General features: G+C 37.2%; 2 protein-coding genes across 6 annotated transcripts; one reads left to right on the forward strand and one right to left on the reverse strand.

Moving 5' to 3' along the window:
- The first annotated feature begins 1,239 nt into the window (after positions 1-1,239).
- Positions 1,240-6,511, forward strand: LOC137746880 (RNA polymerase I specific transcription initiation factor RRN3 protein). The gene is made up of 15 exons (XM_068486896.2): positions 1,240-1,648; positions 1,768-1,857; positions 2,042-2,113; positions 2,212-2,283; positions 2,381-2,608; positions 2,937-3,053; positions 3,151-3,261; positions 3,651-3,773; positions 3,867-3,935; positions 4,060-4,166; positions 4,836-4,919; positions 5,044-5,131; positions 5,557-5,676; positions 5,852-6,036; positions 6,155-6,511. The coding sequence occupies exons 1-15, from the start codon at positions 1,520-1,522 to the stop codon at positions 6,441-6,443; spliced, it is 1,884 nt and encodes a 627-aa protein (XP_068342997.2). The 5' UTR covers positions 1,240-1,519; the 3' UTR covers positions 6,444-6,511.
- Positions 6,512-7,648: 1,137 nt separating this feature from the next.
- Positions 7,649-11,594, reverse strand: LOC137748564 (uncharacterized). 5 transcript variants are annotated; one of them, XR_011070080.2, is made up of 8 exons: positions 10,818-11,594; positions 10,566-10,692; positions 10,301-10,436; positions 9,622-9,658; positions 9,257-9,497; positions 8,768-8,888; positions 8,590-8,685; positions 7,649-8,055 (listed from the first exon to the last, which is right to left on the reverse strand). XR_011070080.2 is itself a non-coding variant. In XM_068488734.2 (7 exons), exons 1-6 carry the CDS (start codon positions 11,025-11,027, stop codon positions 8,797-8,799), a joined length of 843 nt encoding a protein of 280 aa, XP_068344835.2. In that variant the 5' UTR covers positions 11,028-11,557; the 3' UTR covers positions 7,649-8,055; positions 8,768-8,796. The 5 variants fall into 5 exon arrangements, 1 of the variants encoding a protein (XP_068344835.2); XR_011070081.2 differs by having other exon boundaries at positions 8,781-8,888; positions 10,818-11,557; XR_015957775.1 differs by having other exon boundaries at positions 7,915-8,055; positions 8,566-8,685; positions 8,781-8,888; positions 10,818-11,557.
- Between the last annotated feature and the right edge of the window lie 710 nt (positions 11,595-12,304).

Consider the following 12,304-nt stretch of genomic DNA (forward strand, 5'->3'; position numbering starts at 1 on the left):
TTTAATGAAACTTAGATATGGATTTTAAATAATGTTGTTTCTAAAGCTAATAAACTATTATTTACAATCCTTCTCTTTGCCCTCATTTTTCTATCAAATGATTTAAACCATTTTTTTATTTTATATTTTCTTCCTATAATTTCAATTTTTTTTATTGCTTACCTTGCTCTCTACCAGTGTTTGAAATATCTTGGATATACTCGATATTTCTACGGAAATATCCAAAAATTCAGGGAACAATATGGAAAGAGGGGGTGAAGTCTAAACATCACCCCATATCCACAATATTTTTGGAAACCAGTTAATTTCCTCGATAATTTTGATATTTCCAGGAAATATCCAATGTTTGAAGACAATTTGCAAAAAGTTTGCAAGAAATATCCATGAGCCTATGCATTCTTTATTTTTTTTAATTTATTTCTTTATGGTATTAGTTTACTTCAATAAAACTTGTGATGTGACTACTCGTCCCTAATTTGATGTTTTTACAAATTTTAAAAGCATGATATTACGAACGGATCGTCACATGTGCTGCTTTCATTATGAAAATTTTAATTAAGTTATGTATAATATTATTCTTCTAGTGAAATGCTTTATTTTATTACTTGTCATTATAAGGAAGTTTTTCTTCTCACATATCACGTACTTATTGTTTACACTATATCTAATAAATAATTATTGATTCATATGTGTGTGTGTGGCTTCGTATGGTATTTTCTAAAAAATAATTTAAAATTTCCATGTTTTTGAGCAAATTTCCATTATTTCCATTGAAGGCAATCAATATAGATATACGATATATCCATCGGTATTTCCACAAATTTGCCTATCGATATTCCTATTAATATTGATATTTTAAACACTGCTCTCTACCTCCCACTTAGTTGTATCATACACTTACTTTAATTGCTCATGTTTTGAGTTCGAATTTTTTTCTTAATACATACTTTGAAACGCATATCTCACAAACAATCCTGATTGTGCCACTAATTTAGCATCAATTCATATTTAACAATTACATTTAATCCATTACCACTATTGATCTACGAACAATATAATTACATTTGATTCAACGATCACCAATCCCTCAATTTAAACTGTTAAATAAATTATACAATCAAATATGTGTCAACATGCATCTTAAAAAAAATAGAAATGTAATTAGGGAAATAGCAAAAAAAAAAGAAAAAAAAAAAAGCAGTCTCCCGCGTTTAAAAAGGAGAGGGATTCTGACCAAGCGAATTCGGTACCTATATAAATACATACAAAAAAGAGGCAGCCGCTTCTTGAAAACCCTGGTTTTTGGGGTTTTTCCATTCTTCCAAACACTCGGCGGCCGCACTGCACACAACACTCAACAACCAAATCTCCATAGCCGCAGCAGCTCCAGCAAAGAAGACAACTGCCCACCCAATTCTCGTACCCACCTCGGCCGGCTATCCCAGCTGAACCGAAACACCGACGCCTAGGACATCCTCACTGAAATTCTTTGCAGGAGGATCCGTAGGGCGAGACAACCATGGGCGTCGAGTTGAGGAACAACGAGGCGGCTTTGGATGAGATGGCGGAGGACGGAGAATTCACCGATTCCGACCTCGTCGATCACATCAGGGATATTCTTTGCTCAGTGACTTCAGGTTCACCAGCGGTAAGGATTCCGATTCCCCAACTGTGGATTTCTTGCACCAGTTTAGGGTTTTAGTGAACTTGCCCTTGATTGTTTTGGTATGGATGTTAATTTTGACAAGTTTGATTTGAATTGTTTAGGCTCTGGCTGAAAACAAGGACTACGAACGGCTCATTTCGGTTGTGAGCCACGACGGAGGGCACGGCGCCGATGAGGAGGCTTTTCTTGTGGTATGTTGTTAATCAATTAATTTGTTTCTAGTTGAATTGGTTTTATCCAAGTTTTGAATTTTTTTTTTTTTTTTTTTTTGGTTTATTGCCTCGGTGGTATGTGCTTACAGTATATTCAATTAATTTGGTTTCAATTAAATTTGTTTTGCCTAAGTTTTAAATTTTTCGGTTTATTGCTTGGCAGACGACTTTGGAGGCACTATCTAGAGCAGTTTCTTGTATAGATCATGATCTACACAATCTACTTCTAGCTGCTGTAAGTTGTTAGTATAATTTTTTTTGTTTTTGTCTCGCTGTATGTATCCAATCCTTGGTGGTTTTTTTTATTAATAATCAATTGCGAAAATGTTTCAGATTTTTGGGATGAACTTGTGGACGCAGAGGCCTCAGGTGATGGATGCGGTGATTCATTTCATTATTTCGTTGGTATGTGGGTTTTATATGTTTCTACTTTGTCAAATTTTAAAGCTTTTTGAACAAGTTGGCAGAAATTTTAGATTTTTTTTGCTTCATGGTGGCACAGGCTGCTTCCGGCGGGAAGTTTGTAGATGAGTGTTTGGCGATGCTCACAAAGCAATTCTTTCCACCTAAAAGTTTCCAGCTGCCGCGCGGTCTTACAAAAAAGGACCAAGTTTTATCTCGCGTGCATTCAGCTCTGAATGATATTGCTGATATGCTACCACTTTCCCCTGCGAGATTGGTGCCAATTGTTTTAGCTGCAACACCACAATATCGTTTTCATGATATAAATGTAAGTTAATTCTGCACGGCACGTACCCATCTAGTAATAAAGTGTTGTTCACTCAAAAAGATATCCTCTGCAATCTTTGTTAGCTTTCGTATGGTATATATACATAAGCGACAGATGTTTTCAAAGTGGCCATGATTGTTTAGGCCAATGTTTCATTGTATATAGCTTTGTATCATATCGTTTCTTCTTCATAATGATGGCTTTTCCCTCCAACTGTGATTAATAATTGAATATGTTTCTATTTTTTTCCTTTTGGATGTCTGCATTGCTTACCATCCCGGTGTTCTCTAAATTGATAAATATATGATATGCCATATTGCTCTTGTAGACTTTTAGTGTTGTGATGTACGTAGAGAACATGCTAAAGTTGGAGAGTGGCGCTCTTGGTGAAGTAGTTCGGATCCCAATGCTAACTGGTGTGGTGGAATTGCTGCTAGACTTGGACGTATGTATATTCAATTGAAAATTGAAATTAACATTTGAATGGAATAATTGTTTTTATTTTTTTTTCATGACAAACATTATGAAGTGGCTTCCTACAGGTGGAGATTGGATGGGATGACATAGAAGATGACTCAAGTAAAGGAATATTTGAGATGGAGCTAGAAGCTGTACACGAGTCTATGGATGATGATCTGAATGATGATAGTGAGGTATGATTGAGTTTGATTACTCTTATCCACATTGAACACCCCATGCGTACAACCCTTGAATTTCTTTATGAGTTTGTTTTGTGAGGAGCCGGGGATATATAAGGCAACAAGTTGAAACCCTCTTGATGGTAGTATTAATTAATGCAATGTCTGACAACGAGTTGATAGAACTTAGCATGCAAGAGGGAAACAGGTGTTCAAAATTCAAGGAGAAAGAGACAATGGGGAAGAGAGGAGGGTGAGACAGAATATGAAGCATAGTTGCTACTTTGCAGTTTTCCCTGAGTTTATTGATATTTGTTTTGGTTCTCACATCAATCTTGTTCTTCCGTATTGTTCATGATGATTTTAAACCTTCATTATATAGTGATTACAAGTTATTTATACAGATTGCAAGAAAATTAAGTACGAAGGTTTCAGGAAGTAATTCATTTGCCGAAAAATTAGATAGCTTGTTGGTGTTAACTTTTGAGCATCTTGAGTCTTGTGAAGTTGGTGGCCGTTTGATCGAGGTATCTTTCAACTCTTTGATTTTGAGGTTGACATGCTCAATATGACTGTCTCCATTCTTCTCATTTTAATTCCTATGTATATGGCGTGTTTAGGTCTTTGAAACTCTACTGGAGTCATTTAAGAGGACTGTTTTGACTGCATACAAATCGAAGTTTGCCCAGGTAATTTATAAAATTTTCCATATCTGTTTTCTTAATTCATTATTTTGTTTTTTCCTTTATTCCTCTTCGTATATCTACTGGTTTGTCTATCCCCTTATTAACTTGCTTTTTTTTCTTATTGCAGTTTGTGATCTTCTATGCATGTTCTCTAGATCCTGGAAATTGTGGCGTGACATTTGCTTTGATGCTTGAAAATACTTTTTTCTGCAGTACCAACCCCCCACTTCTCAGGTAATATGTTTGCCCTTACTTGTGTATAGTCAGGTATTCTTTGTTTTTACTTCTTAGTTCGTAAACTGGGGTATAGTATTCATATCACGAGTTGCTTTTACACTTGTCTTTAAAACTTAAACTGGATGTAAACATATAATCTTTTTTTTATCATCTATATCATTTTTGTTAGTGATTTTCTGTAATTGCTATCTATCACATTTGTACTTTCGTACCTTTGGGTGCAGCTTGTAGGATTTGACACTTTTGTAATGAATATCTGTACTTGCATCAGTGCCCATTATGATACAACATAGGTTAGATATATATGAGGCATGTCCAGGCATTTTTGACATGCCCATTAATTAACCCACATGTAATCACTGCTTATCTTAAGAGAAACGTTGGAAAACCTGGGAGGCTATTTATATGGTTTAACATATTTTGTTTTATTAAATCACTGTGGTGGATGCCATCTGTTGCACAGGTTCTCTCACATACCATTTTTTTTTTCCAATTTTTTTTTTCTTATTTTCTTTTGGTGTGTGTTTACAAGGAGAGTATCTTAAGCTTCTTGAATCATCTATGTAATATTATGGCAAACTAGAACATTCTGAATATCATAGTTTCGGATTTTAGATGTTTCACGCATCGTTTATAGTACTGATTTCTCTTTTTGGTTTTGTGCAGAATGAGTGCCGTTTCTTATCTTGCTAGTTATTTGTCTCGTGCAAAGTTTCTGTCGGCTTCTGTGATTGCTAACACTTTGGAAAGGTTGTGTTCAAACCAATAGCCCCATGTAATCTCCTTTTTTACAATGACTCAGCAATGAGACATAAGAAGGGAAATACAGACGGAATTTGTCTAACGCTGTTGTCATATGTTACTCTGGTTCCAGGTTGGTGGATTGGTGCTGTAAATATGTCAAAACGCAGAATGACAAAGTAAATCCGGAAGCTCATAGAGTGTTTTATTCAGGATGTCAGGTTTGTTTTGTTTCACTTTGGAATCAGTTCTTCAGACATAATAATAAATATTTCAGATTTCTTGGTTTTCAAGATATCATGTGAAGAGTGTAAACAACCTGTTCAATCAAGTGAATTTCATATTGAAATATCTTTTTGTTTTGAAATTTGGTTTTTTGGTTTATTAAATATCGAATTGCCAAGTCAAACTTTTGTTGACATTCAGTCGTATCTCTACACTATCTGAGGGAAGATTCCATATCTAGTTCTGGAACTAAGTTCGCAACTTTTGGACATTCAAACTGCAATTTTCCCTATGCTATTAGTTGCATCATGTGATTCATTTGCTTCTATGCTTAAGTTACTTAAATGTTATATCTATGTTTTGCACTATCAAATTCATGTACTTGTATAATTCCATTGATGCCGATTTACTCGTCCAACAGGCCATCATGTATTTGCTTTGCTTCCGAATGAGGTCAATGATGGATGTTCCTCTGCTGAAGTCATGGCTTCTTCGTCTGCCTTTGGAGTCTGTTTTGAATAATAAATTGAGCCCGCTGCAGGTGAGGACCGTTTACATGTAGTTCCACCCTGTACAAAAATGGGCTACATTATAATTATTTCGTTTATCTTTCTATTCTTTCGATCTTTGATTCTCTTTCATACCATTCGAGAAGGATGCTTTAATGTCTAAAACTATTGCATCATTGTGCTTAATTTTGTTCTCCATTTTGAAAGGTGTGTCTGCCTTCCATAGTAAACGAGTTTCTACGGCAATCAAAAGCAGCTGGTTTATTCATGACACTTGACAAATTCGATTTCGATGACTATCTGGAATCAGAACTTTCAAAGGAATTTGGTGGGAGGGAAAGGCTAGACATGTTCTTCCCATTTGACCCGTGCTTGCTGAAGAAAAGTGACAGGTTTGTATTAACTTTGAACTTTCGAGGTCAAAAAGGAAAGTTTTGTTAGCCGTAAGATTCAAATGCTTAAAACCTGTTTTGAAAGCTTTGCTGACACTAGTTTTTCCTTTATCCAAAGGTACATCCGGCCGAAGTTCATTTTCTGGTCGATGGTTCATCCTACGTATGACGATGACGAAGATTCCAGTGATGAAGACATAGGTGACGCTGTCGCGGATGAAAATGTAGAGGGAATGGATTATGCGATTTTGCAACAGCATTATGATCTCGATGAATTTGACTCCGCATTGAACAAAATGTCCATCACACCAAAGAATTCCTTACATAGTACATTTGGTGGTGCAATAAAACAGCCCATGCGGATGCCTTCAAGAATTAGACCGTCCACAAGTCCGGAGTCTCTGTAAACTAAAACGCGTAACCCTTTCCCCTCTCATTTATGAAAGAAGCGTGAAAACTGTATTGTTTGTACAAACAGATTGTGCTGGCCACATTTAGCCCCGTCGTCGGGGGAATGTGGTGAGCTGATGATGAGTGAGATGTGTAGTGGTAGAGTTCAGCTTCTAGTTATTTTTTGGTTGTGTTATGTAACATTATGGAGCACTGTTCTCCTGCCCGAGTTCGAATTTCTCACGATCCAACCTTGTTATCCCAAATCTTGGAACCCTTACTGGCAATGATTATGTTTACAGATGCAAAAAAATGTTGCAATGGTTGATTAAATGTGTCCTGCTTGGTTAACTCGATCTGTGAGTTTGCAAGAAACTGTACATAAATCCGAAATACGAGTTATCGCTGGTCAATTCCGACCACCAGCACCCGCGGACACCGCAGAAGCTACAAGCATCAGTGAAAGTAGTTGAACCAAGGTTAAGTCCGATCATTGTCACGCCGCCGACACCGCAGAAGCTACAACCATCAGTGAGTAGTTGAACCAATGTATGCTTGTTAGTTGTTGCGTTAACGTAGCTACATATTCTCAATTTCATCGGTGTTCAGTTGGGAATATTGGGCCTTATTACAGTAAGCTTTTGGTTTAGGGATTCTACTAACTCACACCCAAGATTTTGTTAGGTACACCATCAACCCTCGATAAATGATTTTCACACGTCCCTTTTGTTACATCCCTTTTGTTTCCGCTAAGAGTGCAAGTTAGATTGGAAGTTCTGCATTAAAATTTTGATTTCGAATCCAAATATTTTTGAAAAGATTGAATAGCAAGTAGAGTGCATAAAGAGATTCAAAAAATTCCGAGTTCTGATCTAAATTAGTGTTACCATCTAGCCATATAACATGAAGGTGTGCCAGTCACATGCAAAAACATTTAGATGACAGATTTTCTTCCGCAAACACGGATATCATTTATATTAATCTCACACCAATAAATAATCAAACGAAATCGTATAAAGAGGAAGAAGAAGCTGAAGCTTCAATAATATTAAGAAAAACTAATGAAAATAACTTGAAAACTTTGAGTTTTAACCAAAATGACAAAAAGATGTAAGTGAAAGTACCAGGAGTGATATTTTAGAGTAAAAATGTCCTTAACGTTAAACGTGAACAGTACCATGAATGTTTCATTAAGACTCCCTCAATATTACCCAAAGGAAAATGAAGAAGCGCCAATTGAATAGAGAAATTCAAATTTGAACAATGATTTTTTTGTTTTTTTTTGTGGTAAATACAATGAGTGAGACTTGACAATGACTGTGAACCCATATGTTGGGTCCAGAGTCCATGAAACGAATCGAATTGATTCTTTCTTTGATACAGGAGAAAGTTTAGGGTTATTTACACAGTTACAGTCTTATTACGCTGCGTCTGCCGGAAAACCATATTTCCGGCAAACACGCAATGACCCATAATATCGTGCCAAGCGGCTTTGAGCCACATGACACTGCAACGGCATATTTTACAGACACCACCAGGTGAAAAAAGCAACAACCCATGATGCTCTTCCACCCTCTTTAACATCTAACAGCTGACTTTGAAGTATCTCCGATGACCACCAAGAATGACCTGCATTAGTTAAACACATCATATATAATCACAAGAATTTATAAACCAGAAAACAAATTTAATAAAAAACAAGGGACTTGATACAATGCTATATATATATATGTGTGTGTGTGTATGTATGTATTTATGTATGTATATACTAGTATTCGGTCCCATGTGCTTTGATCCCCGATTTCCTGGTTATAGAAAAATGCCCTGTTTCAGATGTGACTAAAATTCCACATAGTTGGGAAGTTGCTAGATTCAAAAAAAATAAAAGGGGGAAATTGAGGGTGTATACACACGTGTGTCACTATCTCTCATCACGGATATGGTGAAATGGCACTACGATAGAAGCTCACATAATAATAAAGCTAAAAGTAAAAGAATCTCAGGTCAAACAGTTCTAAAGCATCATTATCTATTCCAAACACAACTACCCGTGTTGCAATGCAAAAATTTCCCACAGAGGTTCGATTTAAATTGGAATTTGTCATAAGCTACGATTCTATGTTACGAGTAAAATCATACTTTATAAGGGAAAACAGGTGTCACCTCTAGAAAGTAAAGATAATAACTTGCAAGGCTAGATTTAGAGGCTGCCACTTAGGTAGCAGTAGCTTCTCATAGTCCTGCTGCAATAAGGATTACCTGCATCCCCGACAAAGACGGATTTCCAGTGTAATTATGCAGATATGTTTAATAAAAAGGTGGACAAGGTGACAATCTCTACCTCCAGAAGTGACCTTTCTGATTTACCACTCAACCTGCAGTTTGATCGGAACCACTGGTGAATTGAGGAGAATTAGTAGGAAGCATATACTGCGTCTGTCCTGGAGCCGGTGCAACTATACCTGAAAAAACCAGCAAACCAGAATCACTGACTATAGACTTGAATTATTATAACTGCACATCTCTTCTTGCCAACTTCCATCAGTGCGGCAATGCTGAAATCAGGTGCGCAGGCATAGCATGCAAAATGAGTTACCATAAATCAAGGGAAAAAAAAAGAAGATTTTTTTAAGAGAAAGTCTCATTACGCGACTTTCATATGTGGTAATTGATCTTATAAAAAAAAAATGTGGTACTTGGAACATTTATCTGATCGGCTCATAAAAATTTTAGCATCAGAAAGTTGCCTGCAGGATAACATGTTAATAAATTGCAATGAAGGTGATCATTCTTGTAAATGGGGAGAAGGGTTTTAGGAAGAGAATGTTGCCTGCAGGATATGGTGTTTGAATCGTTGGAATGGCAGCTGGGGATGCTGCACCGACATTGGCCCCACTGAATTGCATTACATGATGACCTGGAACTCCATAGTTTTGAACTGTTGCATATCCCTGGTTTCCAGGGAGTGACTGACCGAATTGTCCATATGAATATACGCCAGGGTTAACTGTGCCTGGTACCCCATATATCTGAAGGTATTGCTGCTGAGTCATGTAAGGACTGTAGGCACCCTGGCGAAAGTTGAGGAACAAAAGTTGGTAACCGGCTTAGTTAGCTTTTGAACAATCAAGCATTGTTCTTTTACTCTTTAAAATCGCAAATAAAAGCTGTGTAATGACATATTAAAGTATTGACCTGTGGGTAGACAAATTCAGGTCCATATCCTGTGTACCTGCAAAACAGAAATTCTTGAACCTCTTGAGATCATACAGCCACATGGAATTTCAACAACGTAAGGAACCCAAGCTTCCTCTCAAGCTTTTCAAAGATGGGCACCAGTTAAGTGTCCAAAAAACAATGGGAGTACTACTATAACATAAAACGCTTGATGAAATACTACAGCACATGCATAAAGCTACAAAGCAAACTAAATAAGATTTTCATTACAATGTGATTCCATGGTTTTGCACAGCTTAATGCTAGTAAGTTTCTATGTAGTCAAGCATATCCCACCCAACATTCAACATACGATAAACGATAAACACACTTTGACAAAAAGCCTCCCCCAAATACACAATTTTTATTATCACCTGTAAAATGACCTTCGCTAGCTAAGGTTTCAGTCTTAGGTACTCAAAACGATTACTTAATAGCTCAAATTTCAAAAATTTGAATGCTGAGGAAATGGTTGGCCAGAAAAGACACTCGATCAGATAGTTGTTGTGTGTTCTGGAATGAAATTTTGCCTCTTGCAGTCAAGACAAATTGCATAAGCTCCAACACCCAGCACCCAACACCCGACACCCAAATGGCCTCAACCGGTAAGCTTGAGATGAACATCTAAAGTCAAGAGTTTTAAACTTACAAAACTCACCCATAAGACGGGTACACAAACCCGGGCTGGTAACCATGAGGAATAGGGTGGTGGTAAGCAGGGTGGGGGCTCCCCATGTAAGCAGCTCTAGGCGGCTGCACGCGCCCGAGGATTGGAGCTGGTGATCTCACTTGCCCTGCAATCCAATCAACCAAAGCAACAATTCGATTGCAAATCCAGCATTAGAAACGCAGTTCCTAAGTACCCAGCAGAACAAAAATGCAAGGAAAACAAAAAACACAACGAGAAATAGATAAAAATATACCATGAAAAAGGAAAGGTTGGCGGGGACGACCCAGAGAAGCAAGATTGCAGTTAGCTCTGCGGCCATCGATCACAGGATTGGGATCCAAGCAAGCCCTTGTTGCAGATTCAGGATCACGAAATGTGACCTAAACCCTCCAAACAAAAACAACCCAGAAACCAAAAAAAGCTGATTAATCTCAAATTTATCAAAATTTGATTGATTGTTTCATATGTTTGGGAAAATGAGAGAGATGGGTTATTGAGTACTGACAAAGCCATAGCCTTTGGATCGGCCGGTGTTCTTATCGGTGATAACGACAGCCTCGAGGATGTCGCCGAACTGCTCGAAGTGACGTCGTAGAGTGTCGCTCTGGGTCTCCCAGGCCAATCCCCCCACGAACACCTTCGTCAACGTCGTGTCCCCGAACGGGGAATTGAACAGCTGAGCCCCTCCTTGCTGTTGTTGCTGCTGGTAAGCCATATACACACAAACATAGAGAGAGAGAGAGAGAGAGAGAGAGAGAGAGGATCAGGGAAGACGACGACTGAAACAAAAGGGAAATTCTCAGAGTCACGTGACAGACACGTGGACCCAGAAGGCGTTGAGGTCCATGATCTTCTGCTCTCTGTCTTTTTTGCTTTCAGAAAACCCTACCCACTGCCAACAGCCCTAGTACTGGACTCTACAGAGACAGAAAAGGTTTTGAAAAGTCGAAGACAGAAACAGAGCTTTCAGAGAATTGAAATTAGAGATTGGATCAAATCAAAAATTTGAAATTGAAATTAACCCAATTCGATTCGAGGATTGAAAAGCAAAACCCAGAAGGGATTTGATCAGATAAACGCTGGTGATTTGGAATTTCGGAGGGTAAAAACCTGCAGTGATTTGCCGGAAAATATGACTGACACCAAAAGGATGTTGCTAATCATTCGATCGCTCAGGCCCTGAGAAATATGGCTGCTTAGTTGTTTTTTTTATTTTTTTTATTTTTTTTATTTTTCCCTCTTTCCTTTTTTAGAATCTTCCCGACATGACTTAACGTGGTCTAAGTAGAGTCGGGCTAAATGGGTCCAGATCAACCCCAAAGTATATCGAAGCTCAAACGGAACTATAATTGGTATGGTAATTAATTAAATTATATGTAAATTACGTTATACTACTTTAATTTTTTGAATACATCGATATTTTTACATTAAGAGTAAAAGAGTTCGGTTAAGCCACATAATAGGCAATCTAATTTGGTATCGAATTCGTCATCCACGATATTCAAACTTAAGATCTCTTGCTTCCAAATGAAGAGAAATTACTACTAAATCGTTGTACTGAGATTACTACTAAATCGTTGTACTGAGTGGCTATACTACTTTAATTTTAAATCACATAATAAACTCATATTTTATCTTTTAAACATTGCAATGTTATACATCAACTTACAAATTCGTTGCAATATCACACATCTGTTAAATTTTCTATCAATTTCATCGATATCTACTAATGTAGCAATCGCGGGGCTCGCAGTTTAACGAATATGAAAATCAACTTTGCCCCACGTGGACAAAAAATTAATGATAAATTATTAATCGCCCTACCTAGATTCCGATTACGATTTTCAGTTCCACCAATTAGGTTATAATTGTAGTGATAATAGATTCAATTGTTAAAAGCTTAGAGTTTATTGGTTTATGAGCTGAAGCAATAAACCCTAAGTTTTGAAATTGAATCGATTTTTATTAACATTATTACATGAATTTGTAGCG

The sequence above is a fragment of the Pyrus communis genome, chromosome 2 (genome assembly GCF_041283825.1).
Source record: "Pyrus communis isolate YQ-2024b chromosome 2, ASM4128382v1, whole genome shotgun sequence".
Classification (NCBI taxonomy): Eukaryota; Viridiplantae; Streptophyta; class Magnoliopsida; order Rosales; family Rosaceae; genus Pyrus; species Pyrus communis.